The sequence below is a fragment of the Pieris rapae genome, chromosome 12, assembly GCF_905147795.1.
Source record: "Pieris rapae chromosome 12, ilPieRapa1.1, whole genome shotgun sequence".
Taxonomy (NCBI): domain Eukaryota; kingdom Metazoa; phylum Arthropoda; class Insecta; order Lepidoptera; family Pieridae; genus Pieris; species Pieris rapae.
In genome coordinates, this window is record NC_059520.1 from 2,579,157 (window position 1) to 2,603,692 (window position 24,536).

At 34.3% G+C, this 24,536-nt stretch overlaps 1 protein-coding gene across 1 annotated transcript; it reads left to right on the top strand.

Moving 5' to 3' along the window:
- Positions 1-324: 324 nt before the first annotated feature.
- Positions 325-23,718, top strand: LOC110994672 (rapamycin-insensitive companion of mTOR). Its single transcript, XM_045630307.1, has 24 exons — positions 325-544; positions 682-952; positions 1,740-1,871; positions 4,029-4,261; positions 5,072-5,294; positions 5,882-6,035; positions 6,619-6,723; positions 7,240-7,365; positions 7,994-8,638; positions 9,755-9,940; positions 10,791-10,999; positions 11,471-11,849; positions 12,409-12,632; positions 13,391-13,604; positions 14,046-14,310; positions 14,913-15,402; positions 16,308-16,426; positions 17,248-17,338; positions 17,466-17,618; positions 18,149-18,310; positions 18,684-18,787; positions 19,424-19,609; positions 20,157-20,272; positions 21,136-23,718. Exons 1-24 carry the CDS (start codon positions 505-507, stop codon positions 21,352-21,354), a joined length of 5,046 nt encoding a protein of 1,681 aa, XP_045486263.1. The 5' UTR covers positions 325-504; the 3' UTR covers positions 21,355-23,718.
- Positions 23,719-24,536: the final 818 nt, after the last annotated feature.

The window sequence follows — 24,536 nt, forward strand, 5'->3', positions numbered from 1 at the left end:
TGCACTTTGTACGCCCGCGGCCCGCGCTATTTTTTATTTCTGTTACAGGGTTACGTGGCGTAAGCATTAGCCAGCCAGTTTATTAAATGTAACAAACGCTACGGCGAATGAATATCTTTCAGGGCGCTGTTTCGTTAAAAGACTAAAATTTTACTTGAATGGCTGATTAAGCTAGTTGGCTGCGACATACACACGGTCTTGAGGCAGGCTTTGTATAAATATTCATTATTTTCATTTGGCTCGTATGTCAAACGCGCAGATCGTCGACAGACGACAACTTAATTTTTTGAATGAATTTTGACAACTGACTCTGACAAGCTACAATGCGTCGCATGATACCTACGTTCTTCAAAAAATAAATTAACTAGTATTTTGAAATTAAACTATGTTTTTATTACTTAGGTAGTGGTGCATTTAATAAATGTTTTAAGAAAATTCAATCTACATTTATTAAAAAGTAATTCAACAGTTACTGAGTTTAAAAAATATGCCGTGAAAAATGTTATGATGGCTACGTTTGAAAATAGACTCAGTCGAAGAAAAGGTAAATATTCGCTTATTTTAATATTTCATAACAACCTCTTTTTATATCTGCAAAGTCGATAAATATAGTTTTTATAAGTAGTTTCTTTCAAATTTTTTTATTGTTATTTAGTGTAAACTTTAATCAATAATTTTCAGGCAAACCTGGTGGTGATTCATTTAGGTTAGACACTAAAAATAAAACACCTGAAGAAAATATTATTGATATCATTCAAGGTCTATATTTAAAAAAACACCAGGACCCTTCACCTACTACCAAGAGTGTTCCTACAGAATTTAGGTCAGGTTTGCGGACTACTCAAAAATGTAGCTCTGAAAGTATTCGAGTCTCATATCTCACTGCATTAGTTCATTTATGCAAAGAAAATAGAAATAATTTAGGGTTTACAACTGATGAGTTAATGACATGGTAAGTTATTTGTTTTATTGACTTTCTTTTTAAAGATCTCAGTCATATGGCATCCTATAATTCAAGAATATGAATTTAAAAAATATCCTGTACAACACAAAGTATTCATTTGAATGACATAACTAGCTGGGATTTAACTTGCAGCATATGTTGAAGAAATATTGAATTACCTCATATTTCTAAAATTATGTCTTAATCTATTTAATAAGAGGATATAAAAACATATTTCTGTAAAGTTATCTTTATTTCAGTGTAAAATTTTAGATAAAAATGTTATTAAATACAATAAAATGTATCTGTGGTAGGATTTTGCCTCTAAAAGATGAAAATCTTAAGGCTGGATAATCTAATATATATTTATATATATAATTAAATAATTCAGTATTTTTGTGAATTTATAAATTAATTTGCTTAGATCTAACCCTACCCATACTGTTATTATCCATAGATGAGTGGATTTAGTTTTTGGTCGTAACTTACTGACAGATTACCAGACTTTATCAGAGATTTTGTTTTTATTTGGGCTTCATGGTGAAGTTTATTCAGTCCCTAGACTATATCAAAAAATTAAATAGTTTATAGACTATGCACAACAGACCAAATATAAGTCGTAAGTGTGGAAACTGGGTCCACCAACTATGTAGAAGGATAAATTAAATAAATAAGTACAAATAATATTTGAGTACTTATTTGCTTTACTTAAATTTTGAAAACATAATGAAACTGTATATTATGAAAATTAAAATTAATGTGAATATACTTTAATTATAATTAATTTTATTTTTAGTATTCGGGTCAGTTTAGTGGACGAGTCCATGCTTATGAGGGCAACAGCCTTAAGAGTGCTAAGATATCTGATTCAAAATGACAGCGATGTTGCAACATTTAATACTCTGAAACTGCCATACCTCATAATAAGGTAAATATTTTTATGATTTAATATTTTTTACATTTCATATGCATGTAAGTGTCATAATATAATGCTTGGAACTTTGATAATGGAAAGTATATCCACCAATTGAACTAACCTTCTAATTAGTGCATCTATTACTTACTATCTTACATTAACAAATTCCATCGGTAATTAGACCTATATTTTAACGGTTGAATGAACTGAAAATTCTGTTTGTGCCTATAATAACCAGTACATTTTATAAATATTCTTTAGCTTGTTTTCATTTTGTGTGTCTATTTTGATTAGATTTGCATTGTTAATCTAAAGCCAAGTGTTAAGGCAAGATTGTGATTCCTATAAATAAGTAAAAAAATAAACTAAAAAAGATTTTATAAATGCTACACTCTGTATATTACTTCCATTTTTTAGATTTGGTCTGAAATTTAACATACCTTATACTAACACAAGTATAAATGAATTCTTGCAAGACATACTCACTACATTTAACAAATGTAAATTAATAAATAAAGCTTTTTATAAATTAGGCGAATATTTAAATGATCCTTATCCTGGGGATTGATTTGCTTCAGTTCAATCAATTTTTATGCTCAAAAATTAGCAATACATAAGAGTGGCGGAAACTTTCTTGCCAGCTCTACGCCCTTGACTTGAGAATTGGTAGTAAATGTAAATTTACAATTAATTTTCTGATGTTCATAAGTGCACTTATCTATATATATATATATACATATATATATATATATATGTATATATATATATATATAATGAAAATGGTCTTCGTTTGAGGCTCAATCACGCCTAAACCACTGATCGTATCGACAGGAAACTACCACCATTCGATGCGAAATTTTTCCTAGATGGTTTTATGGCTATTTATTTTTTACGAATTTTAACGTTCCTTCATTTTTTTATTGCTGTTTTACTTTTATGAACACTTATCCCGGTAATTGCAAGCGTTTTCTCTTGATTCTTTTGTTTTCATGGATTTCAACGGAGTTTACTAAACGGATAATATTCTTTTAAATTCAGCTAAGAATCTACTTACAAACTTCCACGCATCCACCCACCAACTCCCACGCACCCCTGCACACCCACTCTCATTTTTTTTTATTTTTTAAGCCGTAGCTCCTACAGACTCCAAATTTAGCTAGAGTCGTCTGTATGTGATGCAGAAATGATTTAACAGCGGATTTTACAACAACCCACCACCGAAAAATATTGCGGTAGTGGGTGTTAAAATGTGAAATTTCTATTTCCAAACTGTAACCTCTATAGACTTTAAATTTGGTAGTAATCTTTTATTTGTCATGCAGAAATCATCTCAAATAGGATTTTACGAAATTCTATTTCCAACAGGGATTGCGGGGGTGGGTGTGAGAATGTTAAATTTATGTTTCCAAACTGTAACTTCTACAGACTCCAAATGATTATTTTTTTACTGTTTAAATAGAAAAGGTTAAAGTCGATTGTTTTTTTTTATTTAATAAATTTCATTTGTTTTTATATAACCTAATTAATTTTATGATAAAACGTCAGTTCATAAGCGGTTGAGAAGTGAAATAAAAATGTCAGACAGAGGAAGTATTGAAAGTTTATGTTTGTGGGCTGACTATGTGTTTGGTTCTAAAAACTGGTCTCATGAGATAAATCTTATATATAAAATTCTCGTGTCGCGGTGTTTGTGGTTAAACTCCTCCGAAACGGCTTTCCCGATTCTCATGAAATTTTGTGTGCATATTGGGTAGGTCTGAAAATCGGACAACATCTTTTTTTTCATCCCCCTAAATGTTAAGGGTAATCCACCCCGAAATTATTTTTTTCAATTTTAGATATTTTTTTATGATACAGCCCAACCCCCTATTTTAATTTGATTTCTTTGATTCTTTATTTTTGATATTTAGATAACTGGCAAGAATTGCAATTTAAAATATATTCTCTACATTAATAAATATTAATTTATTACCCTACATAAATCATTCTTTTGAACACTTATAATAATTATTTTTATTGACGTAAAAAATGTTTCTTACAAATAATATACATGGCAAAACAACGTTTGCCGGGTCAGCTAGTTTACTTATATGAATAAAGTTATTTTGAGTTTAAACAAATTTAAATGAATTTATACCTCAATTTCTTAATCTCTATCTATTTCTATAGATCTATGGACCTAATGCTTCGCAATGAAGAGGAACGCGCTCAAGCACTGCGAGTGGTTCGAAGAGTTATCGCAGTGGTTGGGGGAATAGATCAGTCTATGAAGCGATATCGAGCGGCTCATATCGACGAAGGGCTTCTTCGGTGTCTTGCTTCTGTTGCTCGCGCGGGCAGCGCGGGCGATGGCTCCGGTGATAGATTGTCAAGACCCGCAATTGCTACACTTGCTGAAATATGTGAGTTAATTATATATTTTTATATATCTCTGTTGATAGTAAATAAAAAAAATTTGGTAAATCACTGTTAAAATTAAATCAAGAAAAACATCATCTGAATACAAAATATATCTTAATTAGTAAAACTTTGGCCAGCCATTTTGGTAAAGTTTTACTAAACACATACAGAAGATTTATATACATATATACAACAATAATAAACACAATTTTATAACAAATGACAATTACTCGTCAAAATTGTTTAAGATCGATTCTCATGATATCCTAAACCTGTAGTAAAATTGCCGCCAATTTAAAAATAGAAATACATAGTATTGTCTTTTATTAACATAACTTTTACACATTTAAAGAAAAACACTTTTTTACGGATTATAGTATATTAGTCGATACCAACTCCGGGGAAATAAATACAGATAACACAACATTTTCTACAGCTGTAATACTTTTTGACATTTAACACCTTTGTCTTCAGTCATCGTGGCCACGCACGCTGTAAAGCACGCGAAACGTCGGTTTAAATTTAAAATTATGTCTAAATAATTATAAGTTTAAATACAATAATACATAACTATAATCCGTAAAAAAGTGTTTTTCTTTAAATAGAAATACATTTAACGTTTTACGATTCCAAATTATATAATAGTTAAGCATACTTCCGAGTTGCGGACACATACGTGCGGAACGAACACTTTTTGTTGTGTGCTAGTGTCGATAAAAAGATTCATTAAAGTTAAATTTGTAATGTAAATATAAGACTTTTTAAATAATTATGTTAATATAATATATTATATGTATATGTGTTTTTTTTAGGTGTATTAAATCCGGATCTATTTATATCCTGTGGTGGTGTGACGGCAGTAACAAGACATTTGGCCGAATGTGCGACACCACGAATGGCTGAAGCACTCTGTGGAGTATTATTACATATACTAAATGATCCAAATTCAAGAAATAATGCGAGAGTCGATTTGACTTGCCTTAATTCTCCGTACTGCGACTTCCATTTTAGACCGGCTGGGAATGATACTAGCAGGTGAGTTTTCTTTTAGCTTTCATTTAGAATGGAGAGGTGATATCTCTTATACAAAGCTACTAGCAGACTCGGCCATGCGTGGCTGTGGCTAAGGTTTTTGTTATATTACATAGTAGTAAACTATTCAAGGGAAACGGTAAAACTTATGTGAAATGTAGGTCGCTTATGTGAAAAGTTGGTACTTTTAACACAGCGCCATCTGTTAGAATTGTATCAAATAATAAACAAATATTTGCAGTAAAATAATATTGTGGGTACATAAAGATGTAAGCTTTCCTATCTTTTAAGTTAGATCAAACTCCACATGGTGTGCAAATTTGATTGATATCGGTTCAGTAGTTTAGGAGTCCATCGCGGACAAATAACGTGACACGTTATTTATATTAAGCTGTTGTCTTCGTATTAATCAAGTATAAATAAAATAATACCAGTCATTGATAAATATTTTAACTTTGAATATATTTATATAATATGTATATATATGTAACAGTCAATATGCAAAAACATCAAAGGTCAATTGACTCGATCAGAACATTTCCTAATAATCCGAGCATTTCTGACATATATGTAATTATTATTTATTACAGAGATGAACGCGAAATGCGTTTTACATGCAGTCGGCTAGCGTTATTATGCGTTTTGCGAAGTTGGCCGGGGCTCTTGCATTTTTGTCATCCGCAAGCAGCCGGAGGCTTGAAGGCATTGGTCGCAGCTCTCTATCTACCACGGTTAGAGGTCCGAGTGAGTATTCAAAGGGTTTAATAATGTATTTCTATTTTTAGAGAAATTAGGTCCAAATTAATTATGCTAATGAAGTTACTATGTAAACAAAACTTGTTTTAGATTTTAACTAATTTCGACTTAGGGTCAAGAAGAGAGCATACCAATTCTTAAAAAGCCGACAACGCACTCGCGAGGCCTCTGGCATTGTCTATGGGATCTCTTAACATCAGATGAGTATCTGGCTCATTTCCCCACTATTGAAATATTTACGACATATTATGTAGAATACAAGAAAAAATCAACATAATGAGTTACTAAACGCCATAAGCTACCAGGGATTGGGAATGTAAAACTAAAGACGCGAGACGAAACGTCGCGTTGATTGGTCAAACGGACATGACGTATTACGTCGCGCATCAACGTATACTCGATGCCGTTGGCCAATCAGAATGCGGCGTACAATCTTTTGTTTTACATTCCCGCCTAGTTGTCGTCTGCCAAACTCGCTTCGAAACAAATGAAAAATTTGTTACTCTGTGAAATTTAAAACCGCTTTTTAATCTATTGGAAATGTCTCATTCTTACCTAATGTTACTTCTAGAAAGCCATCCTAGATCTGCTGTATGAATTAGTGGGATTGCGTCAGCCTGAGTGGACTGATGAGATTTCCGTTGCCTTGGATGCTGTGGATCCGTCAGATTTTCAGGTGAATATCACAACAGACGAATAACTGTTTTAAGATCATATCTAATACTTATATATTGTATCTATATATCCTCAATAGCCTCAGTTTTATGGTCAAAACCATTGCCCGATTGTCCACAGCCAATATATTGAGTGAGGCTAAATTAACTCACACACTAAAATATGTACCTTCTTTTATGTTAACATTTATCTTTATTTATTAAATAAAAATAATTGAAAATTTGTAAATTATCATTGGTATTGCAAATTAAATTCTATACCAGGCTTTCTATTGATATTTTCGTGGTGTATCTTGTTTAAAGTATATATGTATGTATATATATATATGTATATATTTTTTATAACAGTTTATTTTGTACTAAGATTTTTCTAAACAAATTAATGTTTTTTTTTTTAGGAATTTTCTGTGACCATACCAAAAAAGGCTTTGATTTTTTTTATATGCCTTTAGATAAATACCTTGATTTTATTTTTGTAATATTAGATACAAAGGAATTTATAAAAAAATATTTTTCAGGACTCGTGGCGTCTAAACGAAGACTTTGTAGCGGCCGAAGGGGTATCAATTCTCCCTCATTTGGGCGCAACTGGACCCGATATAATTGAAATTCATCTTGCCCTTTTGCTTCAGTGCTTTCTAGAGGTAAATATTTTAGGAGATGTTTCTTATGCCACCAAGAAGAAGCTTGTAACTTTTTTCCCTCCCAATTATTTAAATTTCATAAATTGTATATTAAAATGCCTACGGCCATTTTTTAGGCATTAAAATTTGCAATCTTAACACTAAACCTAGATTAGAATTTTAAGATGTGTCAAAAATATTTTGAGCTGTTTTATCGCGGCAAGAATATAGCAAATTTAAAAAAAGCAAGAATAAATAGCGCCTTATATATAAATCTAATTCTAATTGATAGCTAAAATAAAATAAGTATTCCCTATTCCACATCATCGCGCTGTAATTGTAAACTTGTCCTATTACGTTTTTTTTACGTGCACCACATGTTAGTGTACGTAAGGGTACGGGCAGTTATATAATTCGTAATTACGACTAAAATTAAAAAAAAAAAGTAATGACGAGTAAAAGAGTAAAAAGTAAAGTAAATTTTAACACAAGATTACTGTCGATTTTTGAGACTTGTTAGACAAAACCATAATGTGTAAAAAAATATCAACTCAACTCTTCTACGATAAAGTTTGTGCTTTTCTTTGTGTGTAAATATAGTCTCACACTATTACTACAAAAGATCTATAAATTTATTTAATACTTTCAGGCTGGTCTCTTGGACGGTTTAGCTGAAGTAATTGTGACAAGTGATACATTTATCTCGGTCCGGGCGACTGTATTATTAGGTCAACTATTACACTTAGTCCACATCTTGATACCGCCTCAAATATGCAACATAACACCAGCACTTCCCTCACTGGTATCACAGGCTTCAGCTGGAAAACCTCAAGCATTAGCAGCGGTCGCAGCGTTGCAAAGGCTGCATTCTATGCTAGAAGCCCGACCTGCCAGCAACAGTCTCTTCCTAGACCACATCATCAAGTACTGCAGCGGAGCATATAGACCGAAAATAGATGTATCCAAGAGTAGAAAAGAGAAGAACAACGCCAGTATGAAGCCCAGATATGCCGAGAAGGATAGTATGGAATTTCTGAACGACTCGGATGAAGGTGAACCGAAGCGGCATAGTGTTGGATCTAGACCGGATGTGGCGTCCAGGAATGTTAGTGCGTTAGTGAAGAGTAAAAGTGTTAGTTCTCGGACTAGTGCCGCAGTGAGTAAAGTGACTAAATCGGCTAAGTTTTTTAGCCTGTTCGAAAGGGATAGTGATAATTTGATTAGGTCATCGCTTGTTATGCAGAATAAGGATGGGAATACGTGGAATTGGGAGGTTATACGGACGGTTTTGAAGGTGAGTTGAATATTAGTTAATTCTATAGTAATTAGCTTTTTTAATTTTACGTCATTATGCAGAAAATATTTTGGCATTTTAAATACGTTTATGGTATCACTATCTGGGGTTATATGGTTTTTATATAAAGTAATGCCATGTAGTATTGACTAGGCAAACAAAGAACATATGATTTGAAAATATTAGTCGACTTAGGACTCAAAAATAGAGCGTACCCAATTAAAAGGTCGGCAACGCACTTGCGAGCCCTCTGGCATTGAGAGTGTGACAGTAGATAAAGTTTACATTGGATTTGAAAATATTAATTGAGTTAATCATTAAAAGGGCGGCAACGGACTCGCAAGCCCTCTGTCATTAAGACTGTAAATTTAGATAAAGTTTATACAGCATTTGAAAAAATTAGTTGACTTAGGGAAAAAAAAAGAGTGTACCAATACTTAAAAGACTAAAAGGCCGGCGCGCGATCGCGAGCCATCCGCAAAGATGGACATTAGATAAAGTTTTCACAGGATTTGAAAATATTATTTAGGGAAATAAATGAGTGTATCAATTCTTAATAGGCCAGCCACGCACTCGCGCGCACTCTGCCATTGAGAGTGTAAAAGGCGATCTCGCTTAACATCAGATGAGCCTCTTGCCGGTTGTACCCATATTCTATAAAAAAATTGTGTTCCCAGCAGAAAAATTCTTCTACCTTCTCAATCTTCTTTTGATTACTGTAAAATCAATCAATAATAAAAGTATAAATGTGTTCATATAATGTTTGTACAGTATTGATATAAAGCGATAGTGTTTAAATTAGAACAATTACTCCTTGTAAATACTTAATATATTATTTAAGATTAACAGAACAAATTTTAATATATTTCCACATTTAGTGTACCTTTTAGGAATTTATATATAGCTGTTTTTTTTCAAACGAAAAAACGTTCGCAATGTTATCAATAATTTTATTATGTTAAACCTTTGAAACAGTGTTTTTGAAGTCCGCTAGCAATCACCCAAAGAATTCTAAAGGTGCAGCATACATGTTGCCTTTTATCGTATTTGACCTGGTTCCTCTGCAGCGTCATCACAGTTCCAGCAGACCAGACTGATATTTTTTAATTTTGACAGGAGTCGGACACAATTATACTGAATCTAAACGACAGTGGCCACAAGGCGTGGGCGGGTCGTATCATAAACTATTTGAAGCCGTCCTCCAACAAATACTCACATACAGACTTGTCAACCAACTGCAACGGACATTCAGCCACTCGAGCCGGCTGTCAACTGATAAGGCATCTTTTAAGGCATAATGATGTAAGTGTATTTGTTTTTCATTTAGGTTTAACTGCAAATAACCTCTATCTGTTCTAATATGGAAACCCTATATTCCTACAGTAACAGGTCAGACTGAGATAAAACATTTAGTATGTATTTAAATTGAGTTAACTAGATTATATTGGTTTATATATTTTTGAAGTAAATTGGCCTTGTGGCTTCAGTTCATGGAGTCTACGTGCGCTTCTAACACTCGTTCGTAGAGAGAAGGTTAACAGCATGCAAAGCGGCATGTTCATTCATCTCTAATATATAAAATTCTTGTGTCACGGGGTTAGTAACCGAACTCCTCGGAAACGGCTCGACCGATTCTCATGAAATTTTGTGTGCGTATTGGGTCTGAGAATCGAACAACATCTATTTTTCATCCCCCTAAATGTTAAGGGTGGTCCGGTCCACCCCTAAATTTTTTTATTTATTTTTTAGACAAAATTTTTCGTTTTTATTTTTTTAAAATACACCATACAAAAATACATGCAACCCTAAATTTTCACCCCTCTACAATCATCCCTTATGTTTTTTTTTGTTAATTATAAACGTTAATTTTTTGGCACAAAAACATGGCAAAACAACGTTTCACGGGTCAGCTAGTAACTCTTATAATATAATAGATAATGTCAGACAGTTACCGCATCGTGTGGCCGTGCTCTTATAGTACGATAGTTGAAAAATTTATACTTGTGTATTTTGAGGGTTAGGGCTTACTAACGTATTAATTAAATACTAGTAACGCCATATACTACATCTATTAACGAACCTTTTCTTTTCTTTTGTCAACTTTCTTCTATACTTTATTCGGACAGGATTTTTGGAATGTATATTGTTTTAGATGGATTCCCAAAAGTTCCTAGAAGAGTTGTTCAACGACGTAAGCCAACAGATAGAAGCTATACAAACAGGGAAGAAGGCGCACGAGTGCCTCTTCAGTCCCCAACATATGTGTAACACTATGTGCCAAATGTACTTTCTGTTCATCGGCCAGTTATGTCACTCCAATACCGGTTTACGTGTGTTCAAGATGTCCAAATTGTATGAGAAGTAAGTTCTACTATACCTCTTTGCTTTTGTTCGAAATGTGTTCATATTCTACCGTCCATTTAGGAATTTAACATGAGACCTTATGGAAATGGTCACGTGACATATTGTTAGCAAATGTCATTCGTACAGGAATTTGTTTAGTAAAAATGGTTCGCGTCGTTAAGTGATATTGTCTCGAATTGGGATGTTTTTAATATAATAGAGAGCATACGGCCAAGATGATGATGTTAAGCGATATCGCCGCCCATAGACACACTAAATTGCGAGAGGGCTCGCAACTGCGTTGCCGGCTTTTAATGAATTGTTACGGACTTGTCTTGAACTAAGTCGAATTCGTCCGGAAATATATCGGTTGGGTCTCTTGCATTTATTGTACGAGCACGAGTTTAGTTACGTCCTTTTTCCTCTTGCCATGTGCCCCGCCCATTTCCACTTAAGTTTCTTCGTTAATATAAACATATATTGTTTTAGTCTCTTGGATTTAGCGACAAAAACACATCATAGTTGCTACGTCAAACTGGTTATATCCAGTTTAGATTATACGCTAGACGCGAGTCCGAGAGATATTCTAGCGAAAACTTTGACGTGCAATAACCAAGCATCAAGGTTGTACGCGACACAATTTTTAAACGTCCTCATACGTGCCTCGAGAAAGTCTCGCGATCTGATCCGCAAGAAGACGAAGTTGAAAAAGAATTTGCTCCAAGATATGTATTCGCGTGATGAGGAGTTCGAAGGCGTCGATATGGATACGTGGGTGCTTCAGATGTTGGTTGGGCAGATTAAGGACGAGTCGAAGGTGGTTGTTAAAAATGCCCTCGCTATATTGGAGGAAGCGTATACAGTTCCTGTAAGTAGAATTTTAAATACTTAAAAGGATTTTTGAAGAAGTTTATTTTTTATATGAAATTTTTATTTAAGAATGTAACAAAAATTGTCTCGTTATAAATTGTATTTTTTTTTTCTTATTAGATGTGGATGGTGTGTTTGTTACCATAGTTACGCAGTTTCATATAAAAGATTGGTAACCATGGTTACAGTGCTAATTTTAGTTTCATCATTCAGGTTTGACAAAACCGTATTAGTTATTTGATGATCATAGTCTTAATATCTTTAGGCTAGCGTTTCCCAACATGGGGGCTATTCGAACATTTGTAAAAATATTTGGAATTTTATTTTCTATTTTTTATTATGTTTTGAAAATTTACTTGCTTTTTTAACTATTAATTTTTTTATATTATGAATTATTTATAAAGACTTAAGCAGGGCATGGCACAAAATATGTTGGGAATCCTCGCTCTAGGGCATAGACAGAAAGCTTCTGAATAAAAGCGGGTTCTGTGAAAAAAAATTGACCTTTATGACGTAACACCAGTCTTATCAAATATAAATGAGGTAACGTTCAACAGATTTATCAAGAAAAGCTTATGTCATTACGAGACAAATTGGGTGAAAACTGTCAATTGGATCGAGACGGGGAAGCCAGATGCGCGGAATCGGGTCCCGGCGGCGACCACGCCTACTTGCTCTGGCTGGGCGTGCACATGGCCGCCGCGAGACACGCCCCCCACGACCACGCCGTGGCGTTCATACACAAACATCTCAATTATTGGGATAAGTCTTATAATTACAGGTGAGATGTCTATAATTATGTATGTCGAAGAAATATCGATATGGGCATCGTCATTAGCGGATTTGGTGGGCGTGGGTAAAGCGCTTGGACAAATGACGAATTATCGTACTATATTTAATTTAGATTGATTTCTAACACTACAAATTACACTTTAGCCTAAATTATGAAGTATAGCGGGTTTAGCGCACAGATTTAATCAAAATCTCCTAGACTCAACTCGGTCTAACCTGTCAACATCACAATGCTCCATTGGACTCAATTAGTATTGTCCTGCCTTCCCTGAAGGCACTGTCCAAAGTCAAAACAGCATTGGTCGTAACAATATTCGTACTTTTATTCGTCAAGTAATGATTCACTATCAAAAATCAACGGTCAATTGATAAACATTTAAATATATTCTCAAGTAAATCGACATATATATTTGATATGTCTATTGAAATGTTTTTGGCCAATGTTAGCTAGTGGCTTCAGATGAAAAGTATTAGACCCAAAAAGTTCACGCTGGGGTCCACAGAAGGCTGATCACCTACTTGTCTATTAGAAAAAGAGATCACGAAGTAGATAAAGAAATCTTGAAGCAGAGCTTAAAAGCTTGTGATGCACTGTTAACTTTTAATGTTGCTTTATTATCATATGTATTGCTGCAATCTGTAGCTGTAGTACCTTTATTTATCAATATATTAATATACTCTCGAGAGGTGTTTTGTCTCATTTATTTAATTACAAAGTAATAAGGACAAAAAATGTCGTGTTTTTAGGTATGTACGCCTAGTGGAGGCCGAAGTACACGAAGCGTTAACATTAAGCGAGGGTATACGTAGATCGCGCGGGACTCGTCGTTCCGCTCGTCCGCCACCGCATATACTCGCCGCTCTCGCTATGCTCGCCGCGCCCGCTTCTGCCTCCGCTTGTGTTGCGGCTCCACCCTTTGCCCGACCGTTGTTGGCCACTGCATTACCTTCGCATTATAAGGTATAGTTTTTAAAAATATTTTATTAGCACGGTCGTCGATAACACGTTAATACTCTAAGACTGTTTGGTTTTTTTTTATTGTTTTTTTTTATAAATAAATAAATTAAACTTAATTTTGTGATATCCATTTACGTGAAATGTAATTTTCTAATTTCATTATTTAATCATATTAATTATGCACGATTACGCTGTTATACTGTTTCAAATGCTTTATCTGATATATGTCAGAGAAACGGCGTAACTGTCAGCTCCCACTGTCAGTTAAATGTTATAGAACTTGTAATTTATCAACGTCAAATTCATAGTATTAACGGCATTGACCTAATTTACTATCTATCTCTGTGATTCTTGACAATGACATCTGACAGCAACGCAATTTCTCCGACATGTAATGAAAAAGCGTATTATGTAAATACTTCTATATACATTCAATTCTTTCAGACTCTACAGCGCAAAAACTGCTCAAACGAGCAAGAAGTGATGGATTTGAAAGCGTCTCTATGGGCAGTGGGCAACGCTGCTATCACACCTCACGGCCTACAAGTTCTAATGGGCCTCACTAATAATCTTCTAGAAGATTCTGTGCCCGTACATGTGGTACAATTAGCGAAATACTGCCCTGTATATTCAGTCCGTGCGACCGCATTCTACGTTTTGGGACTTATTGGCAGTACATATGATGGTGCTAACATGCTTTCGGAATTAGGTAAATTTTTTCCTTAAAAAGTTTGTGTCAGCGATTCTCTTGTAACTCCATTTGACCAGACTTCTTAATCTCTACTTACGTAAGTTACTGTTAATAAGTTATTTAAATACATTAAAGAAAATTTTTCAATTTTTGATAATTTCGTTTTTTGACTACTTTTTCTATTGTCTAAATGTTTTAACAGTTTGCCACGCTTATTACTTTATTATTAAGAGATTTCAACCAGAAGTTATATTTAAACCTATCATCGCAGCTATAATAATTATTATATTCATAGTATTCAGAACTATTCTAACATTTCGCTTTAATATATTTTTTATACTTAACCTACTTTTTGGTAGCTACTTACCGACATATGGAATATTTTGTTACTCTATATACGGATTAAAAAATGATTTTTGGGCAATTATCTCTACATGAAATCCTTCCACAAAGTTTACTTTCAAAAATTTCGTTTTCGAGTTTTGCGCTTAGACACATATTTATTATTACAATTTTGGACATAACTTAATTCTAGGTACTTTCTATAATAGGCTGTTCTTGAACTAAACAAAAGACGTAGTACCCAAGTTCTAACTTTTAGGATTCATTTGAATTCACAGGATGGCTCTGCGTGCGTCACACGCGTCATGACCAATTCCCCGTAATCGCTGACGAGAATTACCTCCAGCGGAGCGAAAAGGGCTTTTTCGTGACGTCACCCCAACGAAACTTCGACATTGACCTAAGCGAGCACTCCGACCAAAGTACGGCGGAGAGCTATTCAGAAACCAGACTCAATCGAACTCTAGGAGCCTCCATCGACGAACGAGACGTGGTCGATCACAAAATGGGCTACGAATCGGACAAGAGGAAATCTCAAACTCTTCCCACCCAGGGTTGTTCCCACGAGAGGTCCCTAACGGAGTCCCGTACTGTGGACATTTTGAGGGATTGTCCGACGTACGAACGCAGTGGCAGGATGCACATGGAGAACAGGCTGTTGGGGAGAATGAACTCGCTGGAACATGAAGGGAGAGTTCGGAATACGAGCGAGAGTAGCACGAGCGGTGTGAGCAGCTGTGACTCGTTTTTGGGCAAATATGCAATTCCGTAAGTGTAGAAGTATTTCATTAATAAAGAGATAGTTAGAGAGAGAGAGAGTTATATCTCCGCCCATAGACACATTGGCAGAGGACTCGCAAGTACGTTGTCGGCCTTGACTGAATATTTTAATACAGTGGATTTTATTTATTTACGGCCTTAGACACTTTAGTTAGCTTTAGCGACGTTAATTCCTAGTCCCTTGAATTAATAATGAAATGAAATTTTAGTAAAAAAATAATATTATTGAGCAGGATATGGTTCAGAAATGTTTTTAAGTAGTAGATCCCACATTGAGATACCTAGTTACCACATTTGAATATTTCTACTTTATCACATGTATACCTCGCAAAATAGACTAATAAGGAAAATCCGTTTTTTGTTTTCATTTCATTTTGAAAAATATATATATCTTAATATATATAAATCTCCTTTCACGATGTTTGTCCGCGATGGACTTCTAAACTACTTAACCGGTTTTAAATTAAATTGGCACACCGTGAGCAATCTGGCCCAAGAAGAAGAAGAAGAGATCTCTTAAGAGATAGGATAGCTTAGATCTTTGATTATAGTCGCAATTTTATTTTATTGCAAATATTTATTATTTGATACAATTCTAACAGACGGCGCTGTGTTAAAAGTACCAACGTACCAAAGCTATCTATCTACCTTTCACATAATATAACAAAAACCTTAGCCACAGCAACGCCGAGTCTGCTAGTGTGTATATAAATATACTTTAGGTATAACCAGAAACCACTACTCTTGTTTGAGAGAGCTTAGCTACAGTCTTGTCTCTCTTTTCCATTTGCTTGAATTAATGGGATTATATGAGAAGGAAGACAAAAATTCTGCCCTTTAAATTATTCCAACATATCTGATTGATATTTTAAGCTTATTCTTTTGTTTTAAAGGGATCGTGTGCTGACTTTAAGTCCTATACCCAGTTCGTCAAGTCTGTATGGCATGAAAGGCACGACGACCACTCATAGGCCGCGACTGCAAGAGACTCAACGACGGATTTCTACCTCTAGTGAGTATATTGTAGTTCTTTATCGGTTTGAAAGCCGGTGGCGAGTATCAATGAACTTTGACTTCGGGCTTACTCGCGTTTCTTTGGAATACTTCCAACCAAAGTAGGAGATGGAAAATGTTACTATTTGGGGGGCGGGAGCTAAGTTTGAAGGCGAGAGCAGTATTGGCGTTTTGGCTTGGGAAACAGTAGATATTTCTTTCTTTCTTTAAAGGAAGTACTATAGTAATACAGTGAGAAAACCTAGCGAAAAAGCCTTAGACCCAGAAAGTCCACGGCATATGTTAAGCACATAGGAGGCCTTCAAGTATTACGTAAACAGTATCGGATGCATTATCGAGGATTCCTTTTACGTTTTTGTATTATAATGTTTTTTTATAGAACAGGAGGCTCACCTGATCAATCAAACATTGAGAACTTTAGTTGACAAGAGGAGGGGGGGGGGGGGATAAATTGCAGTAAATCTGCTTACGTATTACTTGGATGGCCCCTACTCGCCTACTAGAAGACTGAAATCTGAGGATTTCTGGTGTTTTTGGTCATTTAATCATTAGTGGTTTACTGGGTCTTAAGCCCAGTCCAGTCTAAGTCCAATCCATCTTTTCATTTACCTTTATACCAAGAGTAAACCAGATAAGTAGCGCCACTGGATTTCTTTTTATACTTTTTTTCACTAGCATTTATAAAAAGAAGATAATTACTTGAGAAATATGTGTCACTTGGTAGTCATATATTTGAAGATGCCTTGAGAAATGTGTTTCATAGTGTATTATTAATTACGAAAAATTCAGCAAATTTAGTTTTTTTCTGAACTTCACTAGGTTTCACTGCCCCCGATGTGGCCAGCTCTCCTCCGAGCCAGAAGGATATGAGTGGATATGCCACAATTCAGTCATTGAACAAACATAGACGGTACGTTTTTATACAGGGTGAGGTATCATAAAAAGATTTAATTCCTGACCTCCACAGCATTAACATGGAACTTATTATTTTTTTACGGTTGGTAAGAATAATATTGCCATTTATATTTTCGTACCAGGCCTCACGTATCAGAAGGTGCAGCTACAAGCTCCAGCGACATTGATGAATTGGTGTGGCTGTTACCCGACTTTAATAGACGAAAGCCGAATAAACCCTACTCCTCTGTCAGGGAACGGTCCAAGTCTTATAGAGAGAAGATGGCGAAGATCAGGTAAGACTTGACTCAAACTTTATCACGACAAAAATTTGTAAAACATAGTATATTTCGTTACGAGTGCTGAAAGCCTGACATTGCAAAAAGTTCCAACAACTTGACAGTTGGAACAAGTTGCAATGGCGGTTCCTTATCCATATCAATAAAAAATCTTCTGAAGACTTTGCTGTATGGGCATAGTTCTCTTTGCCTGCCCAGAATGGGTGAATAAAAAAAAATCCATGTTGGTATGTATTAATCAGGTAGGATATGTAAAATCCCTTTAAGGAGAAACGAAAGGTAGGCAAGACATAAAATTACCTAGCATTTCATTTTTTATTGCCCTCAAATTGGTCAAATTTTTCCCTTTTTCGGTGGAAAATTTTTTTAGTTGCAACACTTATGTAATATCAGAATTCAACGAAATGAAAAATCTGAGTAAAGTAAGTGTTGCTCGCGTTCTGTGTCAGGTTTGATTTATTTCCAGATTTTTTCATAAATCAATCTATAATAGAGTGTGTTTTGCTTGACCGTCGTTGTTATTACAGTATGGTAGAAGAAGACTGGCGGCCATTGTGTCAAGCGGAGGCAGAACGGGCGAGGGACGGACGGAATAGTTGCGGACAAGTTGTTTTGTCTGCACCTGACATTCCACCACCTCACTATATGGCTATATGTCTACCGAGGGATCTTGCACAGTTGTTCCCAGTGTAAGGCTCATTTTTTTACGCGATCCTAACCCTAATTTTAATTAAGTAAGGAAATACATACACTGATAGAAAACAACATTCAAAAAACACAGTGCAGATGAGAAAATAAATAATACAATAAACCAAAAAATAACCAAATGTATTGCTGACAGAATACTTGGTCCTTCTAGGTTTTAAACACTAACAAATTGTTAATTTTGTATTTAATAGAATAAAAATATTTTCTACTTAAAATAATTTTTCTTCAATTCTTATTTATCGAGGATATTTTTTAAATAAATATGTTTAGTATTACTTGAATGCAATCTAAGCTGTAACGTTTGATTTTAGTTTTATGAATCATAAATAATTTTTAACTTATTAATAATTTTAGAGAGGAAACAAAAGATGAGAATGTTGAAAGTGAAAAATCGCGTCCTCGACTACCCTCTTTTGCAGAAAACGTCGAAAAGCGAGTTACACCGGATGTAAATAAAGGTATGGTTAAGCTTATTTGCTATGATGATTATTCTCACATTTCCTAAAAGTACGAAAACCCGTTATCACTACATAGTATAAAACAAAGTCGCTTTCTCTGTCCCTATGTCCCTTTGTATGCTTAAATCTTTGAAACTACGCAACGGATTTTGATGCGATTTTTTTTAATAGATAGAGTGATTCAAGAGGAAGGTTTATGTGTATAATAACATCCATTAAATAGTGGAGAAGTACTGTTATTTTTGAGGTTTCTAATGTGATGTCGTAAATAATTACATTTTTTCCGCTTACATTGCAAACGCAGGCTGAACCCTACGAATTTTATCAAGATAATGTACTAAGTATTGTACACATTGATAAGGTCTACAGAAAAGTCCGTGATGGTATATGTCTATCTCTTATGGATAACCCACATTTTTATATACAACGTTCACAAATTTTCTGTAGTGTATTTAGTATCAGCATTGCACCTGTGCGAAGCCGGGGCGGGTCGCTAGTTTGTTATATACCCATATAATTTATGTTAGTTGTAGAATGATGAAAGAAAGAAATAAATTAAACAAAATACAGAATATAAAATTCAAGAAACGATTTTCATCTAACTGACTAGTGATAGAGTTTTTCATCAAATTTCAGATCCCACAGATAAGAAAGCGAACGAAAACGATTACGACGATAGTTACGTGAAGGACCTCAGTGCGAGTACGTTAGTGACATCGAGTGCACGTCCCGGGAAATGGAAGCACGGGGCAAGGGACTGCCTTGCATGTGTCAGAACTCGGCCTCCATCCTCTCATGAGTTGAGAGAAGCATTTTTTGCGGGTATGTAAAAAATATTTTTGTTTTTAAAATAAATCAAACAGTGATTACCGAATCATATATGAAATACATATATAAAGACATAAAAACTAAAATATATTCTCAAATTTGGTATAATGTAAAAATCATGAGAATTATCGTTTTTTTCCTTACTTAATTAGTTACTTATTATACTTACCATAATTTTGTTAAAATGTATAGTAAGTATATATGTATATAAAAAAATCATAATCAAATCAAAATAGAATCAATAAAACAGATATGACAACGATTTAAGCATTTAAAATCAAAATCACACGCAAAAAACAGATTCAAATGCAAAATAAATTACAAAACTCATTTCCATTTAAATCTTCGATTTATGATGGTCTCTGGTTGGAAGTACGCCATCTTTGTTAAATCTGTGGTGTTATTATCTTAAATATTTATTTAGTGGTTATGTATGAAACTTTTAGTGAGAGCGTCCTTGGTAGTCTTCATGTAAATTATATTTTTTTATATATACGAAAACGACATACTCGATATTTATCAGACTATATTGTCATTTTAGAGTTGGAAGGTGCGAGTGGGGATGGTACTGACAGCCCATCTCCCATGGAAACCATGCCCCAAGCGCAGCTCCTACACCACGTCATGTATATGTCCAACCCTATTCACCTCAGACAGGTAATTGATCATTAATCTCGTGTTATAGTGCGATCATAAAGAGCTATTCTGGCGTTGTAGTAAATTGTATGGACAAGGAAAAATTACTTAGACATTGCGACATTTTAAAGTATGATAAATCAAATGCAGTTTGACTGTATTTACATATAATTTTTAGATCTGGGATCAGATTTCTGTATTTTTTTCAAGATCATTTATCAATATCATAACAAGATAATAATACTAGTAATCATTAAAGCAAGCCGGATAATAATACTAGTAATAATTAAAGCAAGCCGGATAGTAATACTAGTAATAATTAAAGCAAACCGGATAGTAATACTAGTAATAATTAAAGCAAGCCGGATAGTAATACTAGTAATAATTAAGGCAAGCCGGATTCATAAACTTTAACTTTAAATGTGCATATTGAAAGATTTCTTGGACCTTCCATCGTTGTACAGCCTTCGATTGAACCTACGTCCTCACGGTCAAACGGAAACCTTTAAGGAATCAATTTACTGTGTTGAAAAATTGTCACCGTGTTTTACCATTTTACATAAACCATACATTACTGTTTATTGTAACATCACTGTAGAATAACGTATGTCCAGAGAACTAAATATTACAGGAAACGAAAAAAAAACATTTTTTATGTCTACGTATCATTATTTCGTAATTCTATTTGGCACGTGGATCAGGTCAGTCGCCTTAAAACCGCCATACAGTGCTTACAATAAACACAATGAATGCCTATTTCGGTTTTCATTTGTGTACGTCAGACACTAAAAATTATTGATTTTATTACGATGTTGGGGTTAGATGTGATGATGTTGTTAGGGAGAATCAATAAATAAGTAATAATAATGTTTCTTTTTCCCCAGTGCCGCTCCGCCCTACTATCTCTAAAACAACGTCACCCGGAGATATTCCGCAGTGCGTGCGTGTATTCTGACGTTTGTGGTGCGCTATCTCGCGATACATATATGTTGTGCGCCCGGCGTTTCTTGCAAGAATTGTTCTTAGATACGAGTTTCGAATGCTTCAGTATGGATTTGGCCACGATATTAGCGAGACATATACCCACCAAAATTGATACATAGTGAAGGTAGGAAGATTATTTTGTGACCTACCGTCATTTTTAAAAACGAACGTCAAATTTTCTTTGTGGTTCAAAATTTAGTGATTGCGATTATTTACCATGGCTAATTTAATAGGTATCCTCAAGGCCCTTATTTCGCAAAGTAATAGTTAATCTAATCTTGAGCAGTGTCAAGTTCCACAGAGAAATGTACTCATCTTGAGTATAGTTGGTTTGCGTTTGGGAAATTTTACAAATTGTTCAGTTATTCCAATAATCATGAATCATGTTCCTGAGTTTTAGACTGATTTTTCATTTAAAAATGAACCTTAAGTTATTTATTGTCATAACTTCTGAATGAAATGAATATGTAACAAAAATCTCGTTACTTTTATAAATAGTAGAAAAATATTACAATTATTCTAAATCTATGTCGCAGTCTAAACTATGGGTAAGGATCAGAAACGAGGCTTGCGTAACGTTTCCGGTATGTCAAAGTCAAAAATGGATTTGGACAGCCCTGTCAGAATAAGTACTCGTTTTTGAATATTACTGTAAAAACTTCAAAAATTAATTATAGATTACAATTTACACGAAGGAAAATTTTGTGAGACTGAGTCTGTAGGAGTCTATTTCTTATGTTTTTTTTTATCATATTTAAGATAACGGGATTTTTGTTTCATACACAAACTTGTTCATAAAAAACTAAAAGCCTCAAATAGATATTATTTGTCCTTATTAGTATCATATGTGACAAAACATTATTTAAGTAATTGAGGTTTATAGTGTATTTATGACAAACATATTCTCCTTGTGACGTTCATTGAAAAGTAGGTATTAAAGGTATATAAATACGCCTTATGTAAATAGTTAAATAAGCTTCTATGTAATCATAGGTAACTAATAGGCTACGATGCTTGGGTTTTATTTATTTCGTTATTTAATGCTAACAAGGTGTACGTTTTTGTGTAGTGCGAGTGATTATTTTCTCAATAATATCATAGTATTAGTGCCGTCGCGAAATCGATTTTTTGACAATATTGTAAAGTGAGTTCTGATTAATTTACAGCAGTAATATAATATTTACATTCTGCATCCTCTAATCTAAGTAATTTATCCCACCAGGGGTCCTAGACATCACGCAATTTATGCGATAGCGGGTCACGCTTGTCGCAAGAAACATTTGTCTAGGGCCTCCAAATGTCTTGTTATTCCACAGATACGTAGCTTAAATGCGTATTCGTCGATTCGTATTTAAAATTAATATTTACCAATCCATGATTATTGAAAACCTTATTATCTGTATTGTTACAATTTTTAGTCTGTATTACGAGTTTTGTATACACCATTTGTAAATTGACGAATGTCTGTTTAATACGTTATCTGTGGTCAATTGATCTTATAAACAAACGATATGACGCCATTGTGTTCAATTTTTTAACTACCGTGCATTTATCCGTTTATTGTTAAACTCGATAACAGTAGGGTTATTCATTACTTTGGAATATTTGACGAAATTGGATTGGCGATATTGAATACGTCTACCGCTAAATACCTTTATTAAGGATTATTTAAAGTGCCAATTGCTCGAATGTTCTGTCAATTGTAAAATCTGTCAAAAACATTCAGTCATACTTTGAATCGCGCTACCAAAGTTATTCCGTCAGTGGTAAGACTGCTCGAGAATCCTTGCTTTGGTTTGGAGGAAACAGGACCAACTTGGTTCCTCCGCGATGGGATTCCTTAAAGTTGTCTTTGACCGAGTGTCAGAGACAAGTTCAAGAGCGAACTAAGTCTCGCACCTGTCATGGAGTCACACGAGTTTGACAGATGGCAGAGTTAGTTCGCGCTTAGATGTGTCTCTGAATCTTTTTCTTATTACGTTCAAGATGTTAAATCAATTCCAAATGTAAAGAATCACCTTAATGTTCACGTTATTTAATAAATAATTATAACTAAGTATTAAGTGTAGAATAAACTTCAGGTGTCAGTACCTATCACGAGTGTATTACATAAAGGAAATTGTACATAACAGTATTTCCAATATAGAACTGACAAGATAGAATAAAGTTGACGTAACTGCATTTATCCTAGACACAGGCTATAAGAAAATTTGTTAAATACTACAATAATCTACGATATCATATTGTACGAACAACGTACGTTTGTTTATTTGTCCTATTTGAAATATATATAGCGCTAGTCTGCATAACTAAAATCATAATTTAAGTTGCCTGTTAAAAGTGAATAGAATCCGAATCATAACAATAGTGCCATTCACCTGGTTCCTTTTAATAATAATTCGAAAATCAATCGTTATTAAAATACTACTTAGTAATTAGCCATTCTACAGTTTATCATTATAATATAATTTTATACTACCCAATACTGTGTTTTATTTTTATAGTAAATAGCCTCAAAATCCTGTATTTATCCGATCCTTTTTCATAATATTTAAAAGGATTGTTTATGGATATCCAGAAAGACAGACTTTAACGCACTTCTCGAGCGCGAACAGCACGATTCGTCTGAAGATTCCATCACTTTCAATAAATTGCCATTTATGGATGTGAGCGCTTAACCTACCGCGCCGGACTAGGTTCTGCTGGATTCTGCAAGCTCCCTCCAGGCTTCCTATATTTCGTCGAATTATCGGAGCTGTCAATTTTCATTTCAAAAATAAATAAATAAATTTCACTCTAGTTCACTTTGGCTAGTGATATTGCGTTTTTAGAAACCTTTATCAGCATACCTCTGTTGTTAAGATGAGAACCAAAATGTTCATGGATAACGCCTAACTGGCGTTTGCTGAGCATTAGTCGCTATGAACAAAGCGTCCATGTTGTATTTTTGAAGTGTCAAATGAAGTGGCAAAATTCTTGACTTTCCGATAGCGCAGATTTTCGTCCGGTCCCCCAACTACATGATTAGGCTTCTCGGTGTTTGAATCTGTCATCATTAAAGGTTTGAATGCAGACACTGGTAAAAGTTATTCGAAATCATAAGCAGGGGTGTTCGCTGTAGCGGATGTGTGTTTTCCACTCTTTATACTAGAGTACATATGCCATTTTTTTTAAATATTATCCATAATAAGACATGACTTTGTAATAAGTTGGTACTTTAACTATTACAGACAGCTTATACTAACACTTGAGTCTTGACACATTTGACAATATAGTGATTTTATTGAAGAACGTCATGTCG

Excerpts from the sequence above, each read along its gene's own strand:
- LOC110994672 (XM_045630307.1), top strand. The coding sequence starts at position 505 with ATGATGGCTACGTTTGAAAATAGACTCAGTCGAAGAAAAG. Across the intron at positions 13,605-14,045 it reads CATTACCTTCGCATTATAAG|ACTCTACAGCGCAAAAACTG; the intron begins GTATAGTTTTTA and ends CAATTCTTTCAG. Across the intron at positions 16,427-17,247 it reads ACGACGGATTTCTACCTCTA|GTTTCACTGCCCCCGATGTG; the intron begins GTGAGTATATTG and ends GAACTTCACTAG.